We start from the raw sequence: 18040 nt of genomic DNA, 5'->3' as shown, positions 1-18040 counted from the left end.
TAAAATACACCCGCTGGACACTAGTCTATCGTAGGACCTTACCTCTAATTTATCTCCTTAATGCTGAGTGCCAAGCAGACACTCATTGGGTAACATTTTTACAGCCTTTCATATGACTCGGTAGGGGATCGACCTCCCAAACATCCAATCTCAGGGTGGACACTAACCACAAGGCCACTGGTGAATTCTAAAAGATGCCACAGTGAATGATAAGATGTAGAACTACATTATATATATATAAAACTTCCTTGACTGACAAAACAAAATCTGAGGGAGTTCTAGGTAGGTGGTTCTGATGACCTCCTGTGGCATGTCTTGAGCGCCCCAGCAAAACACAGTTCCTGTAATTTGTTACTGTTCCTAATGGCCACAGTTAGCGCTGACAATACTTCTTGAGTATGATTGGGTGTGCAATAACAGGTCAACTACCAAAACGTTGGGGTGGCTGTCCTTACCGTTGATCTTCCAGTTCAGTCTATCTGTCTCCTTCTGTAGCTGGTCACGTTCCATAGTTGTAGTGTTCAGACTCTTCATCAACGTGTCTCTCTCAGTGGTCCTGGTATTTAGACTATTCTGTAGCTGGTCTCTCTCAGTGGTCCTGGTATTTAGACTATTCTGTAACCGGTCTCTTTCTATATCTGTAAAAGGGAAAAGTCCATCAAAATGTGTAACAGTCAAAACATTGACTTCAAATTTTTATTTTATTTTTTCACTTACAGGAATCCCACAGGCCTATGATGACAGCCAGTAGAACACACACTGCAGCAACTCTGGAGGGTCTCTTCCACCACTGAAAATGTACTGAATCAGAAGTTATTAAAGTCAGATAATTGGTAATGTGTTTTACTGTATCAATGTTTTATTTGAGCTGGATCCTGCAGAAACAGGAACAGCACCTCTGTTTTGGACTGATGGATTCCAGAACCTATTTGTTTGGATCCGCTACCTTTATTGGCATGAAAAATAATTGTTACTGTTTGCAATGTAAAAATGTGAATTACAGCGCTCAAAGTTAATTTGAGTTTCCTCAATATTAACAGAGGGTACTGTAGGTAGGGGTAAGGTAACAACAGGTAGTCTCAATATTAACAGAGGGTACTGTAGGTAGGGGTAAGGTAACAACAGGTAGTCTCAATATTAACAGAGGGTACTGTAGGTAGGGGTAAGGTAGAGGCAGGTAGCCTCAATATTAACAGAGGGTACTGTAGGGAGGGGTAAGGTAACAACAGGTAGTCTCAATATTAACAGAGGGTACTGTAGGTAGGGGTAAGGTAACAACAGGTAGTCTCAATATTAACAGAGGGTACTGTAGGTAGGGGTAAGGTAACAACAGGTAGTCTCAATATTAACAGAGGGTACTGTAGGTAGGGGTAAGGTAGAGGCAGGTAGTCATTTTGATAACTAAAATTGAATAAACTTTGACACTAAACAATACTTAAGTAGGGTAATTCCTTACTTGTGGTGAGGGTTGTTGACACCAGTTTACTTTGCTTTCCATTTTCCAGCACAGTGCAGACAGTAACAGAGTACTGAGTACCACATTGCAGGTCAGAGAGAGTGATGCTGTGTGAAGATGTGGTAGTGATGTTTGGTTCTGTCCCTGGACAGCGGTAGGAGATCTGGTAATGATGTTGGGTTTGGTCCAATCCTGGTGGCTGGCTCCAGCTAACAGCAGCTGATGTGGTGTCCACTGAGTCAACAGTCAGCTGGTCTGGAGCAGGAAGTACTAAGGGAAAATACATTATTGTTAGTGTTACAGTTTAACTCCAGAAATAAACTACAGGAGGAAAAGTAGAATAGTAGTAATAAAGTAGAAAAGGCTGCTTGCAATTCCTTTAGATATGGAAAGAAATAAGCTAAAAACAGACGTCACAACAGAAGTTGGATTTGTAAAGTAACAAAAATGAAGGGTTTCTGCTATATTCATTTAGTAACGGTGCTGTCCCGCTGCACGATTGTTGCCGCCACACCAAAAATAAATGTATAAATGAAAAGAATGTTGTAATTCTAAATCCTCTCCACAACAACAAAGTGTATATACTGTACTACTGATAAAGTTAAAGCAAGCAGAGGCAGATCAACTCCTTGACATAATGACTCACAGGAATGGAAGAAAGCATGAATTCAGATACTGTATTATAAACAAAATTCACTGATTTCAGCACCAAACTGCATTATGAGATCTGGGGAATTCACCACCATCATATATTTCTCATCGTGGAAGATACTGGACCTTTACATCCCATGCTGACTGTTACGGGTTTCGGTTCTGTTAGGGGTTTCGGTTCCTCTATCCATTTAGAGGTTCACTAGGTTTTGCGCTCTGATTGGAGTCACCTCGTTAGTCAGTATGTGTTACAGCTGTGCTGGTCCAGCTGGTATTTAAGAGCCGCTGGTCCTGCTGGTATTTAAGAGCTACTGGCCCTGCTGGTATTTAAGAGCCGCTGGCCCTGCTGGTATTTAAGAGCCGCTGGCCCTGCTGGTATTTAAGAGCCGCTGGCCCTGCTGGTATTTAAGAGCCGCTGGCCCTGCTGGTATTTAAGAGCCGCTGGCCCTGCTGGTATTTAAGAGCCGCTGGTCCTGCTGTTATTTAAGAGCTACTGGTCCTGCTGTTATTTAAGAGCTACTGGTCCTGCTGGTATTTAAGAGCTGCTGGTCCTGCTGGTATTTAAGAGCCGCTGGTCCTGCTGTTATTTAAGAGCTGCTGGCCCTGCTGGTATTTAAGAGCTGCTGGCCCTGCTGGTATTTAAGAGCTGCTGGTCCTGCTGGTATTTAAGAGCCACTGGTCCTGCTGGTATTTAAGAGCCGCTGGTCCTGCTGTTATTTAAGAGCTACTGGTCCTGCTGCTATTTAAGAGCCGCTGGTCCTGCTGTTATTTAAGAGCCGCTGGTCCTGCTGTTATTTAAGAGCCACTGGTCCTGCTGGTATTTAAGAGCCGCTGGTCCTGCTGCTATTTAAGAGCCGCTGGTCCTGCTGGTATTTAAGAGCTGCTGGTCCTGCTGGTATTTAAGAGCTGCTGGTCCTGCTGGTATTTAAGAGCTGCTGGTCCAGTGCATCAGATGGAGGGATGTTGGGAGACCTACACCTCATGTTAGGGTTGTCATGGCATTTAGACAGAAACTCCTGTTTATTTAGCTCCATTTCCTTTTACTCCAGATCCTGAGTTGGTGTAGGTTTTTCTTTTAGTTTGTCATTTCAGAGGTAAACCTTAGTGGGCATCCATGGTGGGTGTCTTTAGAACCCCTTACTAGTGGCTTTGCCATCTTTCAGTGGGAACCCCCATGGTGTCTTTAGAACCCCTTACTAGTGGCTTTGCCATCTTTCAGTGGGAACCCCCCATGGTGTCTTTAGAACCCCTTACTAGTGGCTTTGCCATCTTTCAGTGGGAACCCCCATGGTGTCTTTCAGAACCCCTTACTAGTGGCTTTGCCATCTTTCAGTGGGAACCCCCATGGTGTCTTTAGAACCCCTTACTAGTGGCTTTGCCATCTTTCAGTGGGAACCCCCATGGTGTCTTTAGAACCCCTTACTAGTGGCTTTGCCATCTTTCAGTGGGAACCCCCATGGCGTCTTTAGAACCCCTTACTAGTGGCTTTGCCATCTTTCAGTGGGAACCCCCATGGTGTCTTTAGAACCCCTTACTAGTGGCTTTGCCATCTTTCAGTGGGAACCCCCATGCTGTCTTTCAGAACCCCTTACTAGTGGCTTTGCCATCTTTCAGTGGGAACCCCCATGGTGTCTTTAGAACCCCTTACTAGTGGCTTTGCCATCTTTCAGTGGGAACCCCCATGGTGTCTTTCAGAACCCCTTACTAGTGGCTTTGCCATCTTTCAGTGGGAACCCCCATGGTGTCTTTAGAACCCCTTACTAGTGGCTTTGCCATCTTTCAGTGGGAACCCCCATGGTGTCTTTCAGAACCCCTTACTAGTGGCTTTGCCATCTTTCAGTGGGAACCCCCATGGTGTCTTTCAGAACCCCTTACTAGTGGCTTTGCCATCTTTCAGTGGGAACCCCCATGGTGTCTTTCAGAACCCTTTTTGAAACCCTTTCTGTATTTTGTTGTTGAAGTGATTATCTTTGTTAGTTCCCTTTTCTGGGAGCGATGACATTGTGTTTGTGTTTTGGCAATGTAAAACTGACACATCCATTATGATTTGTTAATTTACATTAGTCTTTTTGATAACTAGTCAAAGTTTTACACCAGACATAATAATTAAGTAGGGTACTGCCTTATTTGTGGTGAGGATTGTTGACACCAGTTGACTTTTCTTTCCATTTTCCAGCACAGTGCAGACAGTGACAGAGTACTGAGTACCACCTTGCAGGTCAGAGAGAGTGTTGCTGTGTGAAGATGTGGTAGTGATGTGTGGTTCTGTCCCTGGACAGTGGTAGGAGATCTGGTAATGATGTTGGGTTTGGTCCAATCCTGGTGGCTGGCTCCAGCTAACAGCAGCTGATGTGGTGTCCACTGAGTCAACAGTCAGCTGGTCTGGAGCAGGAAGTACTAAGGGAAAATACATTATTGTCAGGGTTACAGTTTAACTCCAGAAATAAACAACCGGAAGATAAGTAGAATAGTAGTCGAAAATTAGAAAAGGCTGCTTGCAATTCCTTTAGATATGGGAGGAAATAAAAACAGGAGTCACAACAGAAGTTTAGGGGTTTCTGCTGTATTGCGCTGCGTCGCTGCTAAATTGTTGCCGCCACACCAATTTTTTTTAATATAAAAGAAAAGAATGGTGTGATTATAAATCCTCTCCATAATAACAAGTGTTTAACACTGTAGTACTGATAAAGTTAAAGCAAGCAGAGGCAGATCAACAGCTTGACATAATGACTCACAGGAATTGGGAGCAAGCAGTAATTGAAATATTATGAAAAAGGTTTAATGATTTAAGCATCAAACTGCATGATGAGATCTGGGGAATTCACCATCATATATTTCACACCAGGGAAGATACTGTACCTTTACATCCCATGCTGATACATTCATTATGATTAGTTAAAATAAATAAGTATGTTGTTGTCATAGAATAAGTCGTACTCATCCTTGAAAATGTCGTACTGGAGAGAAGAGGACCAAAACGCAGCAGGTACGTGAATGCTCATCTTGATTTTTAATTACTCTCAAAATGAACATACAAAATAACAAACACGAGAAACGAACGAACGACAATAAGAGTCTGACTAGGCACACGGCTATTGTCGTTCGTTCGTTTTCCTGTTTGTTATTTTGTATGTTCATTTTGAGAGTAATTAAAATCAAGATGAGCATTCACGTACCTGCTGCGTTTGGTCTTCCATTTCCACCAACGACAAGCGTGACAGAATCACCCACCACCAAAGGACCAAGCAGCAGAGGAAGGAGCAGACGGAGTTCGAGTTGGACTGGCGGGAGAAGTGGACTTGGGAGGAAGTTCTGGACGGGGCCGGACCCTGGCATCAGGCTGGGGATTATCGCCGCCCGCAGTGGGAAATTGAGGCAGCCAAGGCAGAGAGGCGGTGGTACGAGGCCAGAGTGGACGCGCTGAAGGAGAAGCACGAGAGGCACCCCCAATAATTTTTTTTGGGGGGCACACGGGTAGTTTGGCTAGGCGAAGGAAGAGCCGGAAGCCAGCTACCCGTGGTTATATGGAGGAGCGTATGGGGTGGAGAGCGTTATGTTTCGCTGAGGAGCGCACTATCTCACCCATACGCACGCACAGTCCGGTGCGAGTTATTCCAGCCCCTCGCAGGTGCCGTGCTAGGGCGGGCATCCAGCCTGGTAGGAGGATGCCTGCGCAGCGCATCTGGTCGCCGATACGCCTCCGAGGACCAGGCTACCCAACTCCCGCTCTACGCACGGCTACCATCAGGCCCCTGCACAGCCCAGTCTGCCCTGTATGAGCACCCCGCTCGTACAGGGCTACTAGTTCCATCCAGCCAAGGCGGGTTGTGCAGGAGGTAAGATCTAGACCGGCTGTGCGCCTCCATAGCCCTGGGTTTCCAGCTCCTGTCTCTCGTGCGGACCCGGAAGTGCGTCCACCCAGTCCGACTCGTCCTGTTCCCGCTCCCGCACTAAACTGCAAGTGCGTAAACCCAGCCTCGCCAGTCAACAGTCGTCAGAGCTGCCCGCCAGTCAACAGTCGTCGGAGCTGCCCGCCAGTCAACAGTCGCCGGAGTGGCCAGACTGCGCTGAACTGCCGGAGTGGCCAGACTGCGCTGAACTGCCGGAGTGGCCAGACTGCGCTGAACTGCCGGAGTGGCCAGACTGCGCTGAACTGCCGGAGTGGCCAGACTGCGCTGAACTGCCGGAGTGGCCAGACTGCGCTGAACTGCCGGAGTGGCCAGACTGCCCTGAACTGCCGGAGTGGCCAGACTGCCCTGAACTGCCGGAGTGGCCAGACTGCCCTGAACTGCCGGAGTGGCCAGACTGCCCTGAAATGCCGGAGTGGCCAGACTGCCCTGAACTGCCGGAGTGGCCAGACTGCCCTGAACTGCCGGCGTGGCCAGACTGCCCAGACTGTCCCGAGTTGCCAGACTGCCCAGACTGTCTCGAGTTGCCAGACTGCCCAGACTGTCCCGAGTTGCCAGACTGCCCAGACTGTCCCGAGTTGCCAGACTGCCCAGACTGTCCTGAACTGCCAGACTGCCCCGACTGCCCCCCGGCGATGCCAGACTGGCCCGACTGCCCCTCGGCGATGCCAGAGTGGCCCAACAGCCTGGAACGGCCGGAACCAGAGCCACCTCCAGAAATAGGTGGGTTGGGGAGGGGGGGTGTAGCACAGTGCCGTCGTTGACGGCAGCCACCCTCCCTTCCCTCCCTTTAGAAAAGGGGACTTTTTTGTTGCTTGGGGTTATTTTTTGTTAAGGTGCTTCTGGGGTAGCACCTTTAAGGGGGGGTACTGTCACGTCCTGGCCAGTATATAAGGTTAATTGTTTTGTAGTTGGTCAGGGCGTGGCAGGGGGTATTTGTTTTATGTGGTTCGGGGTGGTGTGTTTGTGTAAAGGGTGTTTGATTTAGTATTTCCGGGTTTTGGTTTATGTTTAGTTAATTCTATGGTTAGTCTAGTGTGTGTGTTTCTATGTTTGGTTGATTGGGGTTGGGACTCTCAGTTGAAGGCAGGTGTTGTCTATCTGCCTTTGATTGAGAGTCCCATATATTAGGGTGTGTTTATATGTGTTATTTGTGGGTGATTGTTCTGTGCTTAGCCGTGTGCCTAGTCAGACTGTTATTGTCGTTCATTCGTTTTTCGTGTTTGTTATTTTGTATGTTCATTTTGAGAGTAATTAAAAATCAAGATGAGCATTCACGTACCTGCTGCGTTTTGGTCTTCCATTTCCACCAACGACAAGCGTGACAGTTGTCTAGTTATTATAATGATTAAAGCAGGGTACTTACCTGTGGTGAGGGTTGTTGACACCAGTTTACTTTTCTTTCCATTCTTCAGCACAATGCAGACAGTGACAGTGTACTGAGTACCACATTGCAGGTCAGAGAGAGTGATGCCTTGTGAAGACGTGGTAGTGATGTGTGGTTCTGTCCCTGGACAGTGGTAGGAGATCTGGTAATGATGTTGGGTTTGGTCCAATCCTGGTGGCTGTCTCCAGCTAACAGCAGCTGATGTGGAGTCCACTGAGTCAACAGTCATCTGGTCTGGAACAGAGGGTACTAAGGGAAAATATATTATTGGTAGTGCAGCTACAGTTTTACTCCAGAAATAAATTACAGGAGGAAAAGTAGTCAAAGTAGAACATTCCTTTTGATGTGGGCAGAAGTAAACTAAAAACAGAAGTCACATACATTACAAAACAGCTTCTGTTGTAACAAGAATGAAGATTTTCTGCTATATTCATTAATTTATATAAATTAAAATAATGTAATTATAAATCCTCACCACAATAACAAAGTGTTTAACACTGTACTACTGATAAAGTTAAAGCAAGCAGAGGCAGAATAACTCCTTGACATAATGACTCACAGGAATGGAAGAAAGCATGAATTCAGATACTGTTTTATAAACAACTGTAACCCTCTCACCACAGGCTCAGATAAATCAATCCAGTAAGTATGGTGAAACGGACACTCAGTATATAATAAACCTGGTAGGTTTACTAGGGAAAAACCAGAGACCAGGGTTCCTACCTACAGATAGAATGGTTATATAGAAAATAATGAATGATACACTTTCATTCAATCTGCAATAAACGACACCATACAATTTTAAAACAGACTAAACCTAAACCCGGGTGCTAAACTGAAAATGTTCGATCGGCGCCGTTGGAGCTAAGCAGTTAATCATGGTTTCACAGAAACCCGTTGAAACCAACAGTTCCAAGGCTGTGACCTATTTATAATCCAATTCAACGAAGCCCTCAAATTCTCTCAGACCAAACCGTCTTCTTCAGCTCCCGATCCGACAAACCCAAACTAGCTGCCGAAGCATCTGGAACCTTTGTTAATCCAGCCAAGCAGCAAGCGAATTGAGATGATTCTCTCGCTAAAATATGAAACTATAAATCTTATTTTGTTAAGGTGAGTAAAGTAGAGTGCAGTTAAACCCAATTCGAGGAAAAAACTATGTTTAGTACACAAAACGTCTTCCCACTTCACATGAGCATCTTCTTCTTCTTCTATGGCATAATGTAGTTTGCAACAATTTCATGTGCATTCTGCCACCTACTGTGCGGGTGAATAACAATTCCCCTAAAAAAGGAAATCACGTGGGTAAAAATAAATCGAATATCATACAAACTATCAAAAAATAGAAAGAAATAATAATTTACTAAACAAAATCAACCTGCTTTTCTGTGAAATAATGAATTCTAATCATGCCCCTACACAGGCTCAAAAGACTCCTGTGAAGGCATTGTAACGGTTGTCGTAAGGAGAGGACCAAAACGCAGCGGGAATATGTACACTCATCTTCTTTTAATAGGACAAAGAAGGAAAACCAAAACAAACACGTATACAAAAACACAACGACGATTAACAGAGGGGGTATTTGAGGGGGTAAGGCATGAAGCTATAAGGCATGAAAACAAGCTCCCTAAATGTGACTCTCAATCAGCAACAACGATGTACAGCTGTTTGTGATAGAGAGCCATACCAGGCCAACACAGAAATACAAAACTAGAACAGCCCTCTAGAAATACAAACACAAGAACATACCCAACACCCCGGAACACATAAATCAAACACCCCTCTACATACATACACACCCCGAACCACTTAAATCAAATACACCCTCTATATCGACACATACACCAATAAACCCCAGAAACACTCTACACAAACTAACCCTCTATAAACATATACACAAAACCATGAAAAACAAATACCCTCTGCCACGTCCTGACCAAACTACAATAACAAATAGGCCCTTTACTGGTCAGGACGTGACAGTACCCCCCCCAAAAGTGCAGACCCCGGATGCACCTCACAAAAAAAAACATCTACAAAATAAATCCCCCCAAACTAAAGGGAGGGTGGCTGCCGTCACCGACGGTTCCCGTGCTACAACCCCCCCCTTCCCCAACCCACCTATATTGAGGTGGCTCAGGCTCAGGTCTACTTCTCCCACCTAACCTGTCCACCCCCGCTGAATGCTCAGGGCTATGATTCGTCGCTGGAGACCTCGGGCTGATGAGCATAGCTGGAGACCTCGGGCTGATGAGCGTAGCTGAAGGCTCAGGGCTGAAGAGCGTAGCTGAAGGCTCAGGGCTGTAGAGCGTAGCTGAAGGCTCAGGACTGTAGAGCGTAGCTGAAGGCTCAGGGCTGTAGAGCGTAGCTGAAGGCTCAGGACTGTAGAGCGTAGCTGAAGGCACAGGACTGTAGGGTGACTCTGGGAGCTCTGGACTGTAGGGCGACTCTGGGAGCTCCGGACTGTAGGGCGACTCTGGGAGCTCCGGACTGTAGGGCGACTCTGGGAGCTCCGGACTGTAGGGCGACTCTGGGAGCTCCGGACTGTAGGGCGACTCTGGGAGCTCCGGACTGTAGGTCGACTCTGGGAGCACTCGGTTCCGGACTGTAGGCCGTCTCACTCGGTTCCGGACTGTGGGCCGTCTCACTCGGTTCCGGACTGTGGGCCGTCTCACTTGGTTCCGGACTGTAGGCCGTCTCACTCGGTTCCGGACTGTAGGCCGTCTCACTCGGTTCCGAACAGTGGGCCGTCTCACTCGGTTCCGGACTGTGGGCCGTCTCACTCGGTTCCGGACTGTAGGCCGTCTCACTCGGTTCCGGACTGTAGGCCGTCTCACTCGGTTCCGGACTGTAGGCCGTCTCACTCGGTTCCGGACTGTAGGCCGTCTCACTCGGTTCCGGACAGTGGGCCGTCTCACTAGGTTCCAGACAGTGGGCCGTCTCTCTTGGTTCCGGACTGTGGGCCGTCTCTCTACGGGGCACTATCGCCGGACACTCTGGACGAGGCACTGTTGCCGGACACTCTGGACGAGGCACTGTTGCCGGAAGTTCTGGACAAGGCACTGTTGCCGTGTTTTTGTATACGTGTGTTTGTTTTGGTTTTCCTTCTTTGTCCTAATAAAAGAAGATGAGTGTACATATTTCCGCTGCGTTTTGGTCCACTTCATAGGACGACCGTTACAGGCGTGACATTTCCTATCGACAACAGTCCTATTTCGAAGTTCAGCTTCTTGGACTTCTTAGACACTTGTGCTGTACGATTAATCACTGTGGCTATAAATGCAACAAAATTCACTTTCTTCACAATGAGTGTATCCAGATCCCTCGATTGTCTTAACCTCTATGGGCTAGGTGGGACGCTACTCAACAGCCAGTTGAATCCTGTGGCGCGTTATTCAAATCCTTAGATATGCTATTACTTCAATTTTTCAAAAATATGACTATTTTACACCATTTTAAAGATAAGACTCTCGTTAATCTAACCACACTGTCCGATTTCAAAAAGGCTTTACAACGAAATAAAAACATTAGATTATGTCAGCAGACTACCCAGCCAGAAATAATCAGACACCCATTTTTCAAGCTAGCATATAATGTCACATAAACCCAAACCACAGCTAAATGTAGCACTAACCTTTGATGATCTTCATCAGATGACAACCCTAGGACATTATGTTATACAATACATGCATGTTTTGTTCAATCAAGTTCATATTTATATCAAAAACCAGCTTTTTACATTAGCATGTGACTAGCATGTGACTAGCATTCCCACCGAACACTGCCGGTGAATTTACTAAATTACTCACGATAAACGTTCACAAAAAGCATAACAATTATTTTAAGAATTATAGATACAGAACTCCTCTATGCACTCGATATGTCCAATTTTAAAATAGGTTTTCGGTGAAAGCACATTTTGCAATATTCTCAGTAGATAGCCCGGCATCACAGGGCTAGCTATTTAGACACCCAGCAGGTTTAGCACTCATCAAAGTCAGATTTACTATAAGAAAAATGTTCTTACCTTTGTTGTCTTCGTCAGAATGCACTCCCAGGACTTCTACTTCAATAACAAATGTTGGTTTGGTCCAAAATAATCCATCGTTATATCCAAACAGCGGCGTTTTGTTCGTGCGTTCTAGACACTATCCTAAAGGCTAAATAAGGGTGACGAGCATGGCGCAATTCGTGACAAAAGAATTCTAAATATTCCATTACCGTACTTCGAAGCATGTCAACCGCTGTTTAAAATCAATTTTTATGCCATTTTTCTCATAAAAAGCGATAATATTCCGACCGGGAATCTGCGTTTAGATAAACAGACAAAGGAAAAGAAACCATTCGGTCGAAGCGGGCACGCGCCTAAGCCCATAGTACTCTGAGTGGCCACTTGCCAAAAGCGATAAAGTGTTTCAGCCAGAGCCTGCCTCGATATCGTTCAACGTTTTCCCGGGCTCTGAGACCCTATGGAAGACGTAGGAAGTGTCACGTTATTGCACAGATCCTGAGTCTTCAATAAAAAGAGCCAAGATGAAACACTACTTCTCAGACAGGCCACTTCCTGCTTGAAATCTTCTCAGGTTTTGGCCTGCCATAGGAGTTCTGTTATACTCACAGACATCATTCAAACAGTTTTAGAAACTTTAGGGTGTTTTCTATCCAAAGCCAATAATTATATGCATATTCTCGTTACTGGGCAGGTGTAGTAACCAGATTAAATTGGGTACGTTTTTTATCCAGCCGTGCAAATACTGCCCCCTATCCCCAACAGGTTTTAATACACTATCAACTGGTTGCATTGCATCCTCCGACATATTGTAACATGGTTACCTCTTACCCCTTTGACTCCACATAGCAAATCTGCTGCACATCCCTGACCTTTGACACCTCGGCCTCCTTCACCCTAACAGGGCACGCAAGGAAGTCCGGAGTATGATCCCCACCACAGTTGCAACAGTTTCAATTGACAGATTCTTCAAAACCATACTTCTCCTGTCTGCAAACATTTGACACGTGACCATTTTCCCACAATGTAATGGTTTGGACACAAATGCCCTCACTGTACACCTCACATATCCAAGCTTCACATGTTCAGGTAGTCTCCTCAAACAACAATAGTATGGATAGGCTTGTCTCCTTCCACCATTTACCATACGGATCAGGCGACATGCACTGTCCACTCCTGTGATTTTCTGACGAAGGTACTCGTCAAATACGCAGTCCAACAAGAAATGCATTATTGGACCAGACCACAAAAACATCTCTCTCCCATCTTCCTTCTCTTATTCAGCGACAACAGAAAAACCTGTGAAACCCTCTGCACACCACCCATAGTCCATCTTGATTGGCCCTAACGATCAGACACCCTTGACACCCTTGTTGCACCCTCGACAACTACTATGATTATTATTATTTGACCATGCTGGTCATTTATGAACATTTTAACATCTTGATCATGTTCTGTTATAATATCCACCCGGCACAGCCAGAAGAGGACTGGCCACTCCTCATAGCCTGGTTCCTCTCGGTTTCTTCCTAGGTTTTTGCCTTTCTAGGGAGTTTTTCCTAGGGAGTTTTTCCTAGACACTGTGCTTCTTTCACATGCATTGCTTGCTGTTTGGGGTTTTAGGCTGGGTTTCTGTACAGCACTTTGAGATATCAGCTGATGTACGAAGGGCTATATAAATACATTTGATTTGAGTTGATTTCATTTGACGTGAACAGAAACTGTCCTAACATATTTCAAGTAACAGTATATAATAATTTAACCAACTTGTGCCCAACAGTGAAGGCTTTAGTAAAACATAGAGTTTATGAAAATAAAACAAATCTGATTAAATGTATATAACGTATACAAACTATACATCCACATTATTACGTAAATCATATTTCTAAATACATGTTTTAACAGGGTGTTGCACAACCTTTATGGATTTCAACACCAAACTGCATTATGAGATCTAGGGAATTCACCATCATATATTTGTGTACCTTTATATCCCATGCTGACACACATCCATTATGATTAGTTAATTTATATTAGTCATTTTGATAACTAGTCAAAGCTTAATTAACTTTGACACCAGAAATAATACTTAAGTAGGGTACTTCCTTACCTGTGGTGAATGTTGTTAACACCAGTTGACTTTGCTTTCCATTTTCCAGCACAGTGCAGACAGTGACTGAGTATTCAGTACCAGGTTTCAGGCCAGAGAGAGTGATGCTGTGTGAAGACGTGGTAGTGATGTGTGGTTCTGTCCCTGGACAGCGGTAGGAGATCTGGTAATGATGTTTGGTTTGGTTCAATCCTGGTGGCTGGCTCCAGCTAACAGCAGCTGATGTGGTCTCCACGGAATCAACATTCAGCTGGTCTGGAGCAGGAAGTACTAAGGGAAAATACATTATTGTCAGGGCTATAGTTTAACTCTAGAAATATATTACAGGAGGTTGAAAAGGCCAGCTTGCAATTTCTTTTGATATGGTAAGAAACAAGCTAAAAAAATAGAAGTCACACAACAACAAGTTGTTCTACAATGTTTAAAATCCAATAACAAGGTGTGGATACCAAAAGTTGTTTTCAACTTATTTCAGAAGAAATAGGGAATTATTTAAGAAAAGTGCAAAGATGCCAATATATTTGGCAGCAACTTTATATCAATTAAGATAATGCTGTGATAAATCCTCTGCACAATAATATTATAATTTTAAACAATTTCATGGTATTTTAAGGTATTTCAAGGCACGTTATCTTTATACTGTAGATGCCGTTGTCTAATAAGGAGAGGGCTGCACGGCACAGACAAAAGATTAACGTAGATCCAGTTGCTAGGGAGGAAAGACTAGCCAGAAGAAAAGGAAGGTATTGTTTTCATGGTTTCATGCTACTGTCAGCAACAGAATAGGATATAATAGGATATAAAGCTGGGTGGATAACACTTAACATTAAGTTGCACTATTGCACTGTAGTTCATGTTTTACTGAACTGCAGTTAACGTATAACTAATGGATTATATTAGTTAACAAAATATTACACACACACACACAATTATGGATTAAAAATGGATCATGAATTATATTAGTTAATACCTACTTCACAAATACACTAGATATACAAAAGTATGTAGACACCCCTTCAAAAAAAGTGGATTTGCCTATTTCAGCCACACCGTTGCTGACAGATGTATAAAATCAAGCACAAAGCCATGCAATCTCCATAGACAAACATTGGCAGTAGAATGGCATTACCAGAGAGCTCAGTGACATTCAATGTGGCATTGTCATAGGATGCCACCTTTCCAACAAGCCAGTTTGTGGAATTTCTGCCCTGCTAGAGCTGCCCCGGTCAACTGTAAGTGCTGCTATTGTGAAGTGGAAAGTCTATGAGCAACAACAGCTCATAGACTAAGATCGCCATGTGCAATGCCAAGCACCGGCTGGAGTGGTGTAAAGCTCGCCTCCATTGGACTCAGGAGTGATGAATCACGCTTCACCATCTGGCAGTCCGATGGACGAATCTGGGTTTAGCAGATGCCAGGAGAACGCTACCTGCCTCAATGCATAGTGCCAACTGTACAGTTTGGTGGAGGCTAGGCCCCTGTCGTGTCTTTGGGCACCATTAAAACTGAAGACATGTTTATCAAATAACTCCCTGTAAGTATTATTACGCGATTAAACTGATTAATCGTTTAACTGTAATTAACTAGGAGATCGGGGCACCAAGGAAAATATTCAGATTACAAAGTTATAATTTTCCTAATATAACTTTCCTATATTATAACATTATATATTATATTATATTATAGTATCTGACCAATTATCTTCTGGTTTAAATGGTGTATTTTACCTCGCTCCAGTCTCATTCCAAACGTCTTAAATCGTTGTTATCTTCACGAACCCAGTCTTCACTAAGTCATCCATACATAAATTGTCTTAAAATCATTTATTTACTAAACTAAGTAATTCACAGAAAGCATACAAACAGTTATTGTTACAAAGAAATGGTAGAGTAATGTGCCCTAGTGGGCTAAACCGGCATGGCGCCTTGTTAAACAAAGGGTAATACAGGGCAGCTGAGGAGGCACAACAGAGTTGATAAATATTAACAATTAATATGCTATCCTTTGCACATGAACGCTCACTCATTCGGAAACAATTGCAATCAATATATATATTTACGCTCAGTGTGTCGTCGGGATCCTTGTTGGAGAGTTTTTGTCCTGTTGGAGAGTTTTTGTCCGCGTTCTCTCTCTCTCTCGGTTAGAATGGATCTTTCAAAGCGACATCCGTTCATGTCGTTATAGAATGGATGTTTCGTCGGTCTTTGCGTTCAATGATACCGAATTTCTAGCTGCAGACTAGTAATTAATATCAAAGACTTGTTATTATTCTGTCGGTATCGATAGTCTAAAAGTTTAACCACGTGGTATGGTTAAAGCTCAGTAGAGGAATGCATGGTCAAACCTATTGGCCAACTCATAATGGAGTGGAGGCCTGGTCTAAGAAAGAAATTCTGGGTGGGGGGTTTATATACTGAACGTAGAAAAGGCTGTCACATGACGCCTTGTCCTGTCTGTGTCCCTGGGGGCATGCCGATGACTTAGTTAAGCTTTGAACAGAAATATAATTCTCTCACATTAACATCAGTACATAGCATCTCAACATATTCCAAATAGCTTTATCCTTATTAATACATTTTATACAACCATTTAGATGTAAGTCCCATAGCTGAGGCTATCAAATAAACATTATTATGGTAATATGGCAATATTGTCTCTCACGAGTTTCATAAAATTGTACCAAGCGGACCAGTTCGTAGCTGGATTCTTCACCGATCTTTTATACCTTCTCCAGAACATAAATGTCGTTCGGTTCCCCGTCCGGAGAGGTGGAAGAATTCCTTTGTCTCTTTATGAAACCATTCTGTCTCAAAACTATGGCCTGTGAGGCAGGACATTCCCTTTGGAATTTACGACCGCATTCTGACCACAGCAGCCAGGGTAGGGGGAGGTAGGTAGGGGGATGTTGCATAGAAAAGGCCTGGTGCAGAGGGAGGGGGTTCAACTGTGCTCGCTGTACCCAGAGAGAGGGCAACGTCATGACAAAACCCACACGTGGTTTGTGGTTATGAGGCCGGTTGGATGGACTGCCAAATTCTCTGAAACAACATTGGAGGCGTCTTATGGTAGAGAAATGAACATTAAATTCTCTGGCAACAGCTCTGGTGGACTTTGCTGCAGTCAGTGTGCCAATTGCACGCTCCCTCAAAACTTGAGACATCTGTGGGATTATGTTGTTTGACACAACTGTACATTTTCGAGTGGCCTTTTATTGTCCCCAGCACACTACATGTTGCATTTATTTTTTGTTCAGGGTAAATTCGTTTTTAAAATACAGCAGTTCTTGTGTTTTATACTTTTTCATAACGGCAAGGACAAGTTTAATGTCATATGACAATATAATGTTCATTATGTCACTGTGAAAACTGGCTCCAGACATGTCGATAGACCAACTGTAAACCAGCCTATACTTATAACCTTTAGTTTAGAAATGCTTATTAATAAAACATTTATGACAGTGTTACCAAGTCATATGTTATTAAAAGTGGAGTATGTCGTGGCAACCATTTACATTTTAGTCATTTAGCAGACATGAGTTGTAAGGCCAATGAATGGAGCTGGTATGAAGAACTTTAACAGGAGACAATACCTTGGGATGTTTCCCTGTTTCTTCCTGAGAATCCCTCCTCTGGTTTCGACTCATCTCTGACTTGTTTCAGTGGCTTTTCCTCTTCACAGTTCTATAAAAAGTAGAATTCACAGGTTAACATGTTTAATACATTATGTTGAATCTACAACTGCAGGTCTGTTGAGAATAAAGCACAACAGGTTCAGAATTAGGGATATTTAATGCCGTGTTCAGCATGTATAGTTTTGGTTTAATGCACACTAAGGGTAGTCAGACTGATCGCATGAACATGGCTGAAATCGTATAGAACATACATCATTATCAGTTTTTGTGTGTCAAAAGTATCACTCCAGTCAAATAATTTCTGATGCCTGACGAGTTGCATACATTAAAAGACGGAGCGTTTGTGTGCTTTTTTGTTTTGTTTTACAATCATCTCCTTTGTCATTCATCCAGCAACAGATAACTCACATAAAAAAAGCAGAAGTTCCACACAAAATCCCAATGTGTCTACATTGATAATGTCACATCATAGGGGATAGACAATACATTTGGAAAAAGTTACTTTATATTTTTTACATAAAAATGTCCTACTTTGAGCCCAAACTCTAGTGGATTACTTGCTACCAACCCGTTTTTGGAAAAGTAAAGTAACGTGACGGCAAGCCATTTTATTTCCATGGCAATTTCCAAACGTCCACTAGGGGCAACGTGCGTGCCTGTTACCATCTAGTACAGGGGATTCAAACCTTTCCTTGGAGACCCCCAGACATTTCACAATTTTGCTGTAGACCTGAACTAGCTCACTGATTCATCTAACCAAGGGCTTGATGATTAGTTGACAAGTTGAATCAGGTATGCTAGTTCTGGAATAGTTCAAATCCATGGAACGGCTGGGGGTCTAAGAGGAGAGGTTTGACTACCTCTGATCTAATAAGCTCGTGACAAGTC

The 18040-nt window shown here is 43.9% G+C and overlaps 1 protein-coding gene across 1 annotated transcript in view; it reads right to left on the bottom strand.

Annotated features, from left to right (window-relative positions):
- LOC106591138 (C-type lectin domain family 4 member M) overlaps positions 1–18040 on the bottom strand; it is a 47242-nt gene that overhangs the window by 11502 nt on the left and 17700 nt on the right. Inside the window, exons 2-4 of the mRNA XM_045712284.1 lie at positions 17111–17201; positions 718–801; positions 456–638 (exon numbers count right to left, since the gene is read on the bottom strand). Of these exons, the coding sequence (XP_045568240.1) occupies positions 456–534 (79 nt within the window). The 5' untranslated portion in view covers positions 535–638; positions 718–801; positions 17111–17201. The remainder of the gene's footprint in view (positions 1–455; positions 639–717; positions 802–17110; positions 17202–18040) is intronic.

The sequence above is a fragment of the Salmo salar genome, unplaced genomic scaffold, assembly GCF_905237065.1.
Source record: "Salmo salar unplaced genomic scaffold, Ssal_v3.1, whole genome shotgun sequence".
In the NCBI taxonomy this organism is placed as follows: Eukaryota; Metazoa; Chordata; class Actinopteri; order Salmoniformes; family Salmonidae; genus Salmo; species Salmo salar.
This window is presented reverse-complemented; position numbering and strand designations above follow the sequence as displayed.